General features: G+C 35.4%; 1 protein-coding gene across 2 annotated transcripts in view; it reads left to right on the top strand.

The window, feature by feature from the left end:
- NAA15 (N-alpha-acetyltransferase 15, NatA auxiliary subunit) overlaps positions 1-15,723 on the top strand; it is a 75,087-nt gene extending 59,364 nt beyond the window's left edge. The window contains exons 18-20 of one of the 2 annotated variants that reach the window (XM_043486069.1): positions 4,387-4,533; positions 5,435-5,532; positions 6,564-15,723. In XM_043486069.1, coding sequence (XP_043342004.1) covers positions 4,387-4,533; positions 5,435-5,532; positions 6,564-6,764 — 446 coding nt within the window. In that variant the 3' untranslated portion in view covers positions 6,765-15,723. The remainder of the gene's footprint in view (positions 1-4,386; positions 4,534-5,434; positions 5,533-6,563) is intronic. The other variant, XM_043486078.1, reaches the window with a different exon arrangement.
- Positions 15,724-16,459: the final 736 nt, after the last annotated feature.

Below are 16,459 nucleotides of genomic sequence, written 5' to 3'. Positions count from 1 at the left end.
GTCAGTAAATGTAGGGTAAAAGTAACTTTAAAACAAATTGTTGTCCTTTTCAAATGTTTAGTCAGTAAGATCCATATGTAAGTTTTAATGTGAAGTAAAGCTACAGAATTTTAGAAAACGAAAGGTGGAATATTATGCCAATTATCTCTCATAGTTGAGAAATCTAGGATACTAAAACACTAAATTACTTATTTAAGATAACACCAATAATTAGTAAAGAAACAGGAATGAGAGCCCAGATCTTCATATTGTTCTTTCTACTACCAGAGCTTTAAGTTTAGAATAAAGTACTTCTATAGTCAAGTACTGTTTTTTTGTTTTGGTTTTTAAGTAACTGGATAAGGAGAATTGAACGTTTAGTAGAACAGTCTGCAGAATTTGAAAATACTATTAGCTGTCTCATTACTAAGTACTCAGTTCCATGTGAATACATGCATTATATAAAAATAATGAGATTAAACTAGGTATCCCAATCATTCTTTTGAAAATGCTAAATTAGTTAGCATTGTTTTGACTTATAAGAAAAGGTAAAAAAAAAATAAAAGAAAAGGTAAAGCCTTATTTAGATCATATTTATGCTTGTCAAAAAAGTGATTTCCTGTTAGAGAAGCTAAAGTAATAATGTAGTCATATTATAGAAAGTAGAAGTAATTGCTGTATTTAGTGAAAATAAGGAAGTTTCTTTTTAGTCTTTTTTTTTTGGTATTAAAGAAAAAAAATTTGTGAAATCGTGAATCAAAAAGTTAAGGCTGGAAATAACAGCCATAAATCATTTTCAGTTAGGATGAAATGCATTCAAGCTATTTTCAATATATACACAATTCATTTTTATACAGTCAGTTCTTTCCTGAAAGATAATAAAACAGTACATATAAAGTTAATGGAGTTAGAGTTATATTCCTTTGAAATAAAAATTGGAAGTGACAAGCAAATACTTCTAATGAATGTGTGGCTTAATGAACATATAACCATTTTCTTGTAACAGTTGTTTCAGAAAATTAAAATGCTTATGAACTTTAGAAGAACAAAGAATGGTCCTAACATTAAAAGTGAGAATTAATTGAGTGGAGTTAATGTTAGCTATTGTCATTGCTTCAGGTATTCATCTGATATCATTGTCAGGAAGAGATTTACAAAGTAATCCTTATTTTGACTAAATTTAGGCATCTTTGTTACTGTAAACCCCCTGAGTTCCTTTTACTAATTAATATATTTGGTTCTTGAGAAAAATACTTGATTTTGAAGTAACTTGTCAGGAGCACATTTGTCATATTAAATTATATTGTAGCAATTTCTTTATGAAGAAATCCTCACAGTAACACCTTTCCAGAAATTACGGAGGAAAAAGAAAAAACAATGGCTCCACACTTATTTTATCAGTTGTAGAAGCTTCTCTAAGTGAATGTTCACTTTAGCATGGTTAGGAGCATCTTCCAAATCTTTAGAATGTTACACTACTAGTGTAAGTAGTAATCGCCCCATGAAGTCTTTTGCTATATAGGATGTCCCCTTCCCCCTTTAATTATGCGAATGATAGTATCTCTTCCAAGTTTTCATTTTTTTTTTTTTTTTTAAGTTGTAGAACTTAGGGCAATTTTAATTATATTTCTGGTCAGTTCTAAGTAGAAATAGGACTTTAGGTATTCATTTGTTTTGATACCTGCTTACATGTTTATATTCCCTTAAATGTTTTTAAACTTAGTAGTTTTTGGTCACCTTAATCTGTAATGAATCTTAACATTATTTTCCTCTCTCATTTGTACAAACTCATTTTTTCCTTTTCTCTCCAGATTATTTCTCATCTGTACTTATGTATTTCCTCCAAAAAAAACCTTGCTTAATTAATATGGTCATTTATTTATTTTGCTGTTTTGAGTAGTAATCAGTAGGTTGTACTGTAACCAGTAGTAAGTAATCATTATCTCACACAAAATATCCTTTTCTACCGAAATTTTAACAAAAAAATGCTGGCTAGTCTGGGAACCCAGGGAAACTCCTTTTGCCAAGAATCAGCCCCCACTTTAATGTGACTTTAACTGTTGGTGATAACTAAACTTATTCAGTCTGCTAATAACATGAACCAAACGTTGTTTTAATTTTAGGGTATCTCAGGACTCAACTCATATGCCCCTTGGAAAAGGCTTAACGTATCATGGAAGACAGTTAGATAGTCTGAGATTTTTTACTTTCTTGAGACGTCAGTAATTTTTGGTTAGTTTTTATCAGTGTCACAAAATGTTTAGATTGACTCCTTGTGCCTCCATTTGTCTTCACCCATAAAAGATTATTTAATAAATCTGGGACATTTGAGGCTACTCCTTCCATAGGACATTCTAAATTTTGCTACAGCAGAATTGATTGGTTGATTGATTGTAATTAATACCTTCCTGGAAATTGCAGTTCCAGTTTATGTGATTAGTGATTAGAGGAGAAAACTGAGTTAGTTGACCAGAAACAACTTGTGAATTAGTAAGGAAGTGTTTTTGGAAACATTCCTTTTTTAATCTGTTAAATAAATGAATGCTTTATTAATATAAACTATTAATACAGAAAAAGGGAAATAGCTATTAGTCGATGTCGGGAGTTATTTAAATATTCCCTCTTTGACACATCCTAAACACAAGACATATATATTCATATATATGTATTTTTAACTGTATGGGATTTTTTTAATAGCAGTTTTGATTTTTCTGAGATTTTTTTAATCTGAAGAAAACAAGTTAATGAAAGTGATGAAAAACATGAAAAGTATGGTTTCCAGCTATGAGCCATAAAATTACTTTCCTGTCTGCATATATAAAGTGTCCTGAAAGCATTTCAGGCAAACCACTGAGGCCACTAGAAGTAACAAATTTTATAGATACCTGTTTGTTGACATAATATTCATTGTAATTGGCTATAACCTATTTTAACAGATTTTCTCCTTCCAGTTCACTCTTCTCCTAAGCCCATTTCCCACCTGCAAGACAAATATTGATAAATTTGCCAAATCCAAGTTGAAAATACAGGCATAATGGAGATTAAGCTAAATTCTTTAATTAGTAGCTCACTTATTTGAGTTAACCAGTTCTATAGCATGATAGAAGAAATGCTGTTCAACCAACAAAGGGCACATATCAATCAATTATTTAGTTACTAACTACATGTACAATATTTCACTTGGATTTTTGCTATTCAAAAGTTCAGTGTTTTTTAAACTTAGGGTAGTGATCTATTAGTGAGAAAATGAAAGAAGTTGAGTGGGTCATTATCATTTGAAAGCATTTGAAAACTTAAAATAGAAATAAATTAGAGTATAAGATACAAGAATATGCTGCACAATGTAAGAGTCAGTGTTCTGTGAAACTTTCGCTTCCCATAATGTTATGTTTATAGGAAACATGCTCATCAGAGTACAGAAACTTGGTTGTAGTCAAGAGTTTGAAAGCCACAACACTAGTTTCTAATCATAAGGAAAATCTATTTATGTTTTCTTCAGTCTGTGACAAAAATAGTACCTACAGTATATGGAATATCTGTTATGTCATTAGCTATTTTACTTGTGGGGCTTCCCAGATGACTCAGCTCTAAGAATCCACCTGCCAATGCAGGAGACATGGGCTTGATATAGTTTGATCCCTTTGTCGGGAACATCCCCTGGAGCGGGAAATGGCTATCCACTTCAGTATTCTTGCCTGGAAAATTCCATGGAGAGAGGAGCCTGGCTAGCCAGCCACAACTTAGCAACTAAACAGTAACATTTTATTTGTAGCTTTTTCTTACTGTGATCCTTCTGGGTTAGATATCACCTTAATTTTACAGATCAAGGAATAGGTTCAGAGAGGTTATGATTTGTCCACGCTCAAATCATACTCATGTCAGTCTGGCTCAAAGCTCCAGACTGTCTCTCTATACCAAACTAGGATTCAGCTCAGAGAGGCTGGGAGTCAGTTTTTCCATCTCTGAATGCCAAAGCATATGATGACAACAGTGTATTCCTTGCAGGAAAATGGTTTGGTGGTCGTTTGGAAATTATTACGTAGTGATAGCTCAGTTCACATAATCACTGAATATAGAGATCCATGGCTTTTTTTTTTAACTGATAAATTTGTAATGGTTTACTTGGGTACAGAAGAATATGGGATAGGGTGAGGGAAATTCTGTTAATCTTCTGCACTATATTTGGTAGCCTTTAGAAAATTATTAGATTATTCTGCTGAAGCAACACATTCTTTAAATTTATGTAGATTAGCTTTTCTTTAAATGTTGGATTATTAGTAAGTTTATCCCATCTTTGTATATATAATTGCTTTGTTTCATTGACCTCATCAGGTAGATAATTTCTTAATTCCACAAATTGTATCAGTATCTAACTGCCTAATAACAGTTTGTTTTTAATTTGTTCAGCAGTGTGTGAAAGTAAAGATTTACCTGATGCAGTTAGAACAGTATTAAAACAAGAAATGAATCGTCTTTTTGGAGCAACGAATCCAAAGAACTTTAATGAAACTTTTCTGAAAAGGAATTCTGATTCATTGCCACATAGATTATCAGGTAATCAGTTTATTTTGTCCTTATCTCAGCCTCTAAAACAGCTTCAGTTTTTACTACAGGGGGTCATTGACAGGTTACACACTTTTTGTATGGCAGAGGCAAATGTGTATGTCACATTTTAATCGTATGAAACAGACAGCTTAACCTCCTTTATATTTTTAAATGTTTTGGATAAAATCATTACTATGAATCAAGGGTAGTAGTTTCTCCTGGTTCTGCATAGGCATTATAAAGAAGCAGGTGTAACTGAATTTAGCTATCTATTATATACACTGAAGGAGAATCATTCTTTTTATTTTTTTCTGTCATTGGCATGCTCTTAAAATTCACTTAGATGCAACCATCTTTCATTTCTCATGCTTATATAAGCTGTCAAACTTGACAGTACTGAGCACCTGAAAACCATCTTACAAGCAGGGGTCATCTGGCGAGAGTCTGTGCTAACGAGCCAGACTCCAGACTTGATGGGACCACGGGCAGTGCTTCAGCAGTGTGCTCATGCCTGTCAGGGCTGGGTGTCTCCCACACGCCTCTCCGTCACAACACACAGACACACGAGTGTTCTCCTCAATCCCAGATTACGTTCCTTCTAGAAAGAAGAGAGCTATCCATGCTCCCACCACACAAAGACAGATGTTATTAGAAGTATTGGTGTTTCTTCATAGTCTCTCTTACCGTAACCATTCTCTTAGTTTGGACAGTTAGACTGCTTCTGGTCTACTCCGTCAGGTTTGTGTTTTTTGTTTTTTCAGATAACAGCATTTCAAATGGCTATTCCCATTTTTCTAGTAAAGTGCCACACTGTGTGCACATAGATCTTACTTTTTATATTTGAATGGATAGAAGATAAAATGCTGGTGTTACCTTGAAATAAAACATTTCCGTTTTCCCTCTCATTTAGCTGCCAAAATGGTATATTATTTAGATCCTTCTAGTCAGAAGCGAGCTATAGAGTTGGCAACAACACTTGATGAATCCCTCACTAACAGAAACCTCCAGGTAAAGAGTTTTTAATTATTTCTCTGTAAGAGTTACTTGACTCTCTTTGTTTCTATTTTCCCCAGAATAATTTTCACCAATTAATTTTTTTGTTATTTATGCATACTCTTCTCCAAACTATTATGACTCCATCTCAGAAACTTAATTTATCTTAAATTTATTTAAGATTGTATATGTGTGCACACATATACAGCAAGATGCCTGGGGAAGGGAATGGCTACTGTCCACTCCAGTATTTCTTGCCTGGAAAATTCCATGGACAGAGAAGCCTGATTGGCTACAGTCCATGGGGTCGCATAGGACAGAGCAACTAACACTTCCACTTTCAGTTAGATTAGTACCTTGTAGACAGTCAAAGTTTGTGGGCTACTTATATCTGGAAACTTCGTAGGATTTTCCAAGTGAAAAGGTGAAGAAAGAAAGCATGAGAAATGTCAAGTCACCATGAATCATTTAAAAATATAAGCAGACTGACTTAAGGGTTTGGTTGAAAGAATTATTAGTAGTCATGAAAAATTTTCCTTGGATGTATATCCTTTGTGTTTCTGAGACTGTCTTTCCTTCTTCATCAGTGGACATACCGTAAAGGTTCTCTTTAATTTGAATAGAAGGTTAAAAAGTAATGTTTGATTTTGCCATCTGGCTCTGAGCCTCCAAAAAATTTTAAAGACTTAGTTGACAGTGGCATGTAAATGTCAACACTCATGCACAGGGCCAGGTAGGCTGAGGCAACATTGCCAGAGGTTACTTGCTGAGAGTTGAGTGTCTTTGGATGTAGCACCCCACCCCTTGCTTGTCTCACCTTAGTCCTGACCCTGTTTATATGTCCATCCTTTTGTGTAAACCTTGCAGTTCTGAAGAAACTAATTCTAATGGAATGCATAGTGGGAATAAATACTTTTCTGTATCTTAAATATGTACATTTTGCCTCTCGTTTTAGAAACCTTTTGATAATGAAATGTCCAATAAATTCACAGTAAATTTTTTTTTCTTTTAAGCAAATTATAATGTGACCTTTTTTCTTTCTGTAGACATGTATGGAGGTATTAGAAGCCTTGTGTGATGGTAGCCTAGGAGACTGTAAAGAAGCTGCTGAAGCTTATAGAGCAAATTGTCATAAGCTTTTCCCTTACGCTTTGGCTTTCATGCCTCCTGGATATGAAGAGGATATGAAGATCACAGTTAATGGAGATAGTTCTGCAGAAACTGAAGAACTGGCCAATGAAATTTGAACATCATTAAACAAGCAAACGGAATGACTTTGGACCATATCTAGTGTATAATATTTTTGTCACGCACCTGCTGCATTGCTCTAACTTACACAGAATGAGAAGAGTAAATGTTCTTGCCTTCAAATAGTGTTTTACGTTTTTTATCCTGCTGAAAAAGTATATATAAAATATCTAACATATTACAGGATATAGGTTCAGTTTCTTAAAAAATTAAAAGCTGCTAAAATTGAGGGGTTAAAAAAAAGATACCTTATCCTATTCCTACCTACCCACCCATGTTTTTAAACTAATTTATATAAAATCTGGAGGCTGTTACGGCTAACAAAGCAGGTGTGTGGCAGAAATATTACTTTAAATTTGTCTTGTGAGATTTTACTATATCTCAGACAGCATAAATGCTGTTTTAGCACTGGATTCTTTCACTGAGCACAAAGAGTTGTTGGGGCTTTAGCATCTAACTGATTTTGTTACGGGGTTGATTATGACCATAGGAAGTATGCAATGTGAATCACTATTTACAGAGAAGCCTACAACAGATGCTTGATGTTGTAGAAGCTGGGACATATAGATACCAAGCAGAATTATAAGAAAACCTAGAGGGTGTTCAATACGCTTGTTGTGTTTCCAAAATTCACTGTACATGATCAGTTTGGTGTTCTTGTACCACAGTTTTTAACTGAAGGAACCAGTTGGAACAATCTCAATTCTAACTAAAACTTGAAGAACTAAAATAACAATGCAAACCTTTCAGCATTGTTTTGGCCAAACTTGTTAAAACTGTAATGCAAGAACCAAATGCACTGTGATGTGGCACCAACTAATTAGCAAGCATGAACTTTTCACCCAAGAGTGAAAAAAGAAAATCTACCATGGCTTGAAGTTAAAGAGCAGAACTCCTGACTACCATTCTATGACTGATCAAGAGACTAATAGTTAAAAACCTCAGCAGGCCTTGTTCATGATATGCAGAAAAAAATGTGCTGCAGTTTAGATACCTCTGGAATTTTTCCACAGTGTCACAGGTTTGTAATACTTGAAGCCCTACATTTCTAAGAATATATTTCTTGCTCAGTTGTTTCAGGCAAGCCCAAGACTTTGTAATTTTTAAAGGGCCCAAGATTTATTTCTTTCTTTCTTTTTTTTTTTTTTTTTTCCAATAACAGACCAGCTTCTTTTTCCTGCAGTTACAGATGTAATTTCCTTTTTGTTGTCAAACATAAGGTACCAAATATGATGCAATAAATTGTTTTGAAAAACAGTTGTGTGAATATTTCAACTAATATGTGTTGGGCTTCTGTGAAAATACACAGGTGGAAACAGAGGTGCAAGCCAGAGGCAGTGTAATGTGCTGTAAGGCTAGTTCAGATGGGAACTTTTTGGAATGGACTTAGTGTTGGTGTCAGGGAAATTCCATTAAGCAAGTGCTGTTCCTGCATTAAGATTTCCTTGAGCGCTAGGATGGCAGCAGGTACTATGAATATAATTAGTAATTTGAAAGGAAAAGTGAGAACTGCTATTTTGTTTGAGAAAATGAGCCTTAAAATTTTAAACCCAAACACTGAGAACTAGCCAGAGGCTCTGTATTCTCATTGCATTTGCAAGATCTCAGCAAATAAGGATATTAAGTAAAATGAATTGATTGTGTATATAATTGACCTTTTTGTGGTACTTTTAGTTTATAGAAAGTATATTCTAAAGGGAATTTTCAGGAGACATGATCCTTTTACTGATTGAACAATTGTGCTAAACTCAGCATTTCATAGTACATGACCTGCATTCCACATCCCAGTCTAGTAATTTAGTGGTGTAAAGACAAGTACAGACTGGACTCTAGTGCTTTGTTATGTTTATTAACTGGCCCTGTCTCAGGAACATCTTAACAGATGGCAAAAAAAAAAAAAAAAACTTTTTTCAACTTCTCCTATGAGTGGCAACTGAAGTTCTTATTGTTGGTAAAGAACACTAGTGCTACCTCTGCCACTAATGAGGTGTTTGGAGGAGGCACCAGCCATAAAATAGGGGGTGTGTGTGTGAATTATGTTTAAACTCTACTGTATATTGAAATGAAATTCTTATATTTGTCTTGACAATGTTCAAATGATGTAGATTGTTTTAGAATGAATATTCATAAGTACTAAGAACTCTTGATGCAGAGGCCACCCATGAGGAGCTAAATTCCTAACATGTATATTGTATTCCAACCCAATTTTACTGGAACTATTAAATAAATATTTTATTTTCTTTCAGGTTTACTTGATAGTGGATACATTGTCTGGTCTCAGAGGATACTGACATAGGTTCATTTTATGTCCAGACATCACCCCTAAAACATTGTACTGTGCTATCTTACCCTGGATAGTATGAACTGGATCATCTCACATTTGCCTCATTCACTCTATTCCAAATGATGCTGTGGGGGAAAACAGGGTTAGGAAAAAAGGGGGGGAGGAATGCAGTGATGTTGTAATCTAAACAAGTGCCTTATGTTTATTGCTAAGAACTGGTGTTATCAACCCTTTTGAAAAGAAAGGGTCCCTTGACCTGTATTAACATAGGAGAAGTAAAGTTCTTTTTGTTTTTCTTTATATTTACTACTCTTGTCATTTCTCATTCAAAAACTAAAATCTGACTAGCAGGTTAGTTTTCCTCAGCTTTAATTCGATAGTTGAGTTTTTAGCATTTTCAACATTTCTCTGTACCGATTTGTTATGCACAAGAATAAAGGTGATCTAATAGCATGACTAAAAGTAGCCCCGATGCTAGTGAATAGCTTTCCTGTGGGTTTTATCACTCCCTTGTTTTTCACAGAGTTGTTTGTACTCCACGATATATTGCTCTATGTGAAACGAAAGCTGTGACTGTAAGAAGAGGCCAGAAAAATGCGGTCTAGATCAGGTAGGTTGTGATAAATCCAGGGAAGTCTCTTGTACACCATTTCTAGGAATATTTCAGCTATCACGTGTAGCATCTGTTTGGGAAAAGTTTGAAAGTGAAGTGTTGGATTTTCTTACAAGATATGTATATATTTGTCTTAATAATTACCAGCCTTAAGCTTTGAAATTACTCTTACTAAGAGAATTCAAAGAAAGACTGACGTTTCCAATGGAAGGTAGTCTTGTTCTACCTTGTGCTCCACCTCTTAAGTTACAGGCAAGGTTTCTTGATACCATCCTGCTGTCATCTGAACTCTGCTAAATCCACTGCCAGATCTACATGAAAAACTCCCATGAAGTGGCCGTGCTGCCCCACAGGGGGCTGAGCCTTTCAAGTTTTGTTCCAGTTTTGATGGTTGGAAATCTTACAACTTGTAGCAATAAAGCATTTTTGGAAAAGGTTATTCTTTGTTGAATTGCACTTTCACCTTTCAGTATGCTCCTACTAGAGGGATGTTGGTAGTGTGCAGGAGGTTCTGGAGAAAAGAATGCTCTCACTTTGATAAAGCAGATTATTGGGTACATACTTTAGCTTACACAGCCTATTTACACTGCTGCCTCCATCAGGACATACCCTCCCTCGTGGTGACGGCAAAAGGGCGGAAGGAAAGGGGAGCAGTGTGTTGTAGGAGAGAGGTGTCCAGCCTCTTGGTTTACCCAGTTGGCCTTTGAAGTGGTGCCATCTTGGGATTATAGCCAAAGAAAGAAAAATGGGTACTATTTAAATTAGAATTTACTGAACTGTCAACTATAGATAAACTTGGAATTTTAATCCTCAATGCTATTTGTAAAGGTTCTATGTGCAAGAAATAGAATACACTTTTTTTCAAGGCTTCTTGTAACAAAAGTAATACTTGGCAATCTAATAAGACTGTAATATAGTTCTTACATTTTTTTAATACACATTTTTTTGCTGTCTAAAGAGTCTGTTTTATTTCATACAACTGGTACAGTTCTCTTTAACTGAAAAAAAAAAAAAAATTGATGGTGATGAAAAGATGGGAAATTTCCTATCTGTGTTATAAAGAATTCTGCTATTGCTTAAATCCTCAACTTGGCCTCAATAAGTATAAAGTTTCAGAAACAAAATAGGAGTGAAGAGATTTTTTTGAATATATTCTGGATCCCATGGCCTGCTTTCAGCTAATAATTAAATTTGCCTTCTATATTTAGTTACCTGTGAATTGTCTAAATCTCCACACCATTTTTGGCTGTCTTTCCAATCTACCATAGTTTTCTAGCATTGAGCTTTGATAAACCTGCCATTTGTTTACTTTGATCTGCAAGTTTATCAAGTCCATTGTCTAGTGCCTGATGCCTTATCGCAACTGGTCTAGGTACTGGGTTTTCTTAAGTATTCTTCTAAAACTCTTGGTGTTTCTTAATAGTAACTAAGCTAACCACTTCTCATCTTTCTTTTGAACTATTAATATTTGCCTTTGAATAGTCCTACTGTTAGCTGATGCATTCCATTTCTCATAGTATTTTTCTGTGACCTGCTAGGATGCTTGTTTCTTAGACAAATATCTAATTACAATGTTAAATTAAATGATTAATATTTTGGTTCAGACTCATGTAAAGCCATTTTTAATGTAATGTATGAAATCTTAAGAATTAACATTGGGTACATTTTAGGGTAGTGACTAAGTACATAATTGATATTAAAATCTTTGTGAAATTTGCTATGAATATTGGCCTACAGATAGTAGAAAATAGCAATAAAGCACTATTAACTTTCAGGTCATTTGCACAGGCTTAAAGATTTTTTTTAATCTATTGATTTAGAATAGTCCCATTTTTCTTCCCTTTGGCCCTGTCTGTTGGTCTTCAGAGATTTCCTCAGAATACCACAGATCCATTTTATTTTATTTTTATGTTGAATGAATTTCTCACATCTAATTTTTTGTTTTCTTCCTATAGTTTGTCAGAGGAGTGGTTGTGACTGGCCTTGTAGGAAGCAGATAACTGAAGGACCATCCTCTTTCTCAGTTGCCTCATTGTGGCATTAGTTGGCAGTGAACCTTCTCATCCTTCATGTCTTTAGCAACCAACCAACCAGCCAGGTAACAGTCACGTCCAGTGGAATTAAGTTATTTCAAAGATTGCCCCTCAGTAGTTTTTCTTTCTTTCAAACAGTATAGGGAGACTGGTAACACAAACCACTTAACCTTAAGGCTCTGTTTCCTGCATCGTAGTTAGTTCAGTTGCTCAGTCATGTCTGACTCTGCGACCCCATGGATCGTAGTATCTCCACTTTTAATCATTACAAGTAAGGAGACACTAGGTGGAGATCTCCAGTGGTTATTTCTAGACACTTGACCTATAGATAGCCAGTGTTCATCACAACTAGAATTATGGTGTAGTTGATCTTATCTGCTTAGGACTGGCAATTGAATCTTTTAAAACTTAATCCTGGTTGTATATTAGAATCCCAGGGGGATTGTTTGAAAGCCACAAATCCCAATGGCCAAGCCCACCTTCTGAGTTCTGATTTAAATTACCTGGAGCCAGGCCTGGACATTGGTCTTTTATTTTCTTTCTTTCAAGACTACCCCAGTGATTCTTAAGGTATACTGATCTTTTTTTGAGGAAGTTCAAAATATTTCATAGTATTTGATTTTTTCATTAAAGAGATACAAGCAACTATGTAAGTGCAAAAAGGTGATTTTTCCCCTATCTTACATTAAGGGGAAGAATTTGTATTTGAACTTTCTGTCAGAAGACTGTCAGAAACTTTTTGGGTTATTTTGAAAGCCCATGCTTTTTTCCCCTCATTCTGCTGTTCTACTGAGATGTGTGTGTGTACACTTAGTTGCTCAGTAGTGACTCTTTGAGACCCCATGGACTGTAGCCCACCAGGCTCCTCTGTCCGTGAGATTTTCCAGTCAAGAATACTGCATTGGGTTGCCATTTCCTACTCCAGGAGATCTTCCTGTTCTGAGATGCTGGTATTCAAAGAAGAGAAAAAAAAGTCACTTCTACATAGTTTTGTTGCATGTCCTGGTAACTTGGTTTCATTTAAGCAATAATTCCTGTAGATGCATGATTGAGTTTTCTAATGGATGAATACCAAAGCAAAGCACAAAGTCGTTTAAATAAGGATAGATGGTGGTATTATTCCCTGAGAATTCATACACTCCTAATACACATACCTAAACCTCCAATCAAATATGTAGGGTTTTTTTTCCTTCCATAAAGGACTACGTTTTCCTTCTTTCTTTTACTTGAAAGTTAACTTTAAAAAAAATTTATTTTAATTTTTAAATGTTGGCTGCACTGGGTCTTTGTTGTGGCAGCGGGCTTTCTTTAGTTGCGGCATGCAGGCTTCCCTTGTGGTGGAGCACGGGCTCTGGAGTGCGCTGGCTGAGTAGTCACGGTGTGTGGGCCCTCTAGTTGTGGCGTGAAGTCTTAGTTGCCCTGCAGTGTGTGGGATCTTAGTTCCCTGACCAGGGATCAAAACTCTGTCCTCTGCATTGAAAGGTAGATTCTTAATCCCTGGACCACCAGGCAAGTCCCTGCATTTCTATAAATGAATGAATTTCTATTACAAATCTCAGGTATGAGAGGAACCCTGATTCTGTGACAGAATTAAAATATGGCTTATTGGTATAGAACCTGGTAAGGAGGTTTATGTGCTACAGAATCATATATCAAATTAAAAACTAGCTTATGAGAGCTGTTGAAATAATATTCTGAATAGTTCTCCCAAATTTATCCAACCTAGTAGTTTTCTATAATGAAATAGGAATTGTTGTATAGACCAGCTCTTATGTGTATCTACTTTATTCTTGATTGGTTAAAGATTTTGATGAATGAGACAAGCTAAATACTGTTCATTGCCATTTTTGTGTTTATAGACATGGATGGTTTTCCTTCACCTTAAGTTTTTAGATCAGACAGAACCAAGTTTAAATCCTGGCTCAGGTATCTTAGGCAAGATACTAGGAATTCCTAGTTCATATAGTTGTTGGAAGGACTAAGTAACATATTGTATATAAGTGGTTATCAGAAAGCCTGACACATAAGGATTCATTATAAATATTCATAGGCATAACATTCATTTTAAGTTATAGTATTTGCAAAAGGATGTTCTCCTCTGTTTACTTGTCAGCATTCTATTTGATTATCTCTGTTTGTTTCCTGTAGTACACTGGACCAGTATACTCAGGAAATTATAATCTTTTTGTAGATATTAATGGCTCAAATTATGCTTTTTTTCCCCCTAGTGTTTTACATCTTCTAGCACTTTAGATTATTTTGCCTTTTCGTACAATAGAGAAAACCACCAGTAACACCTCCATCCTCCCATCATTCTGACATTCATGGAAACTTTTACTAGTGTTAGTAAACGTGGCAGATTTCTTGATGCTGCTTTTATAATTATTTAGAAGATACAAAATAAAACCAGTCCCAGTGTCTTTCCTTTCATCCATTCAGTAGTTAGTAAATACCTACCACCTCCAGAAACTATGCTTCATACTGGGGATATATGACATGGCCGTTGCTCTCAGTTTTCGCAGGCTAGTGAAGGAGACAGGCAAATCAAGAAATGATCGCAGCAGCAATATATAAACCCCTAGGAATTAGTACTCAATTCTGTTTGGATGAACTGGGAAAAGCTTAACAGCGTATGTTCCCTTGAGCTTGGAAAGATAAAGATGAATTTTATATACAGACAAAAGATAGCATGTGCCTAAAGGTTCAGATACATGAAACAAGGTCATGTGTTCAGGGACTGAAAAATAGTATGAACAGAATCTGGGAAATAAGGCTGGAGCTCCAATTAGCGATACTTAGATGGCCCACTGAAAGACTAGATTTGGCTTTGTGTAATTCAATTCCCTAATTGAAGAATTAGGGAAAGATGATAAGTATTTGAGAAAATTCCACTAGCAATGTGATGGTGGGAATAGGGAGTGAGATTGGAGGCACCAAGGCTAATCAGAAGACTCAAGCTGAGCTAATACTCCTGAGTTCTATTCTGTGCCAGGCTATGTAGTAAGCATTTTGTACCAGTTAGCTCATTTAAACCTTAAAAAAATATGAGGCAGGTGTTGTTCCCATTTAACAGCTTGAGAATCATAATTTTCCTCTGGTCACATAGCTTGTGAGTGAGAAAAATAGGCGTTCAGGCCCAGGTATGTCTTGCTTCAGATCAGTATAACAGTGCTTGCTTCAGATCAGTATAACAACTGGAAAGAAGAGAGGACAGCAACAGTTAAGTATTAACGTGAAGAAGAGAGCCAAGAATACAAGAAATGTTAGGCAGATAGGACTTCCATCAGCGACAAGTGGAAGTTAGCAGTGATGCCCAGGGTTTCGGCAAAAAACATCTATCTTTAATGTTATCATTAAACAGAGTCAAGAATTGAGAAGAAGAAATTGAGGGGAAAAGAAAGAGGTCTTTTCAGACATGGATTTTAGGCATGTAACATAACGTGTAGTGGGCAGCTAGGTGTATGAGTCTGAAACTTACAAGAGAAGTGACTTGAAGAGTGAGCTATGAGTGGTGTGACTTGACAAAACTGCTCAAAGAGAATAAGAAAAGGGGGTAGAGGAAGAGAAGCTAATAAAAGAACCTAGTGGTCAAGAAGCTGGAATTTGAAAATAATAGTTTTGAGGAAGCAAAGGTTTTCAAGGATTGGGGTCAATAAGTTCAAAATCAAGATGTGATAATTCACATCCATCTAGTTGGTAACATTTTAGAATAAGACTGAATATCACATGTTGGCCAAGATGTTGAAAAACATCAGAGGAACTCTCAGGTATCCTGTCTTTGAGTGTATAGATTGGTATAATCATTATGAGGGCAGTATTCATTTACTAAAATGAAACGTGCATAAACCAGCTATTCTGATAGGATACCTGTATCTATAGATCTAACCCTCGATATAGATCTCTGTGTCTGTAGACATATAGAGATATGCCCTGTAAACATTCCCACACATTTGCCAGAGATACGTGCAAGGATGTTCATTGCAGTATTGTTTATAATAATGAAACTTGGAAATAAAATGTAACATAAATGACTAAATTGTGGTATATTCATTTAATTAAATGCTCTACAGTTAAATAAGCTAGCATTAAGTGAATCAAGAATTGCTCTCCAAAACAGTAATGATCCAAAAGCAAAAAGGAAGTTAAATGGCATTATATTTCTTGTATGTAGAAATTTTAAAATTTCTTCTAAATTTTTTAAGCCAGATAATACTAAGTATGGTTTATGTGAATATTCACATAAAGTAAAAGTTTAAAAACAGGTTTGGGAATTTTAAACTGTCCAGAACCACTGTCCAGATTCAGGACAGTGGTTCTCTTTAAACAAGGGAGAGTCATGTTGGGAAGGTGAGGGTCCTATAGCTTTTATTTCTTAAAAAATATGTTTGAGATAAATATGGCAAAATGTGAACATTAGGTGTTTTTGTTCATTTGGGTGGAATACTTTTTTAGAAAGTTTAAAAAAAATTTTTTTAATTCCCTACTGATAAAAGTGGGTGGACAAAAATATACTAAGATAATACTAACTCAGAAAGTAGAGGGAAAAAACCTATAGTCAAAACAAACGCTGCTTTAGTTTCCCAGAAGGTTAAGAGTACTTTTACTGATGTATTAAGAGTGATGAGGGGGCTTCCCTGGTGGTTCAGTGGTAAAGAGTTCAGCTGGCAATGCAGGAGACATGGCTTCAGTCCCTGGTCCGGGAAGATCTCACATACTGTGGAGCACCTAAGCCAGGCTCTACAACTATTGACCCGTCCGTGCTCT

The sequence above is a fragment of the Cervus canadensis genome, chromosome 1 (genome assembly GCF_019320065.1).
Source record: "Cervus canadensis isolate Bull #8, Minnesota chromosome 1, ASM1932006v1, whole genome shotgun sequence".
Taxonomy (NCBI): Eukaryota; Metazoa; Chordata; class Mammalia; order Artiodactyla; family Cervidae; genus Cervus; species Cervus canadensis.
The sequence above is the reverse complement of the archived record's forward strand: the minus strand, read 5'-3'. Positions and strand labels throughout refer to the sequence as shown.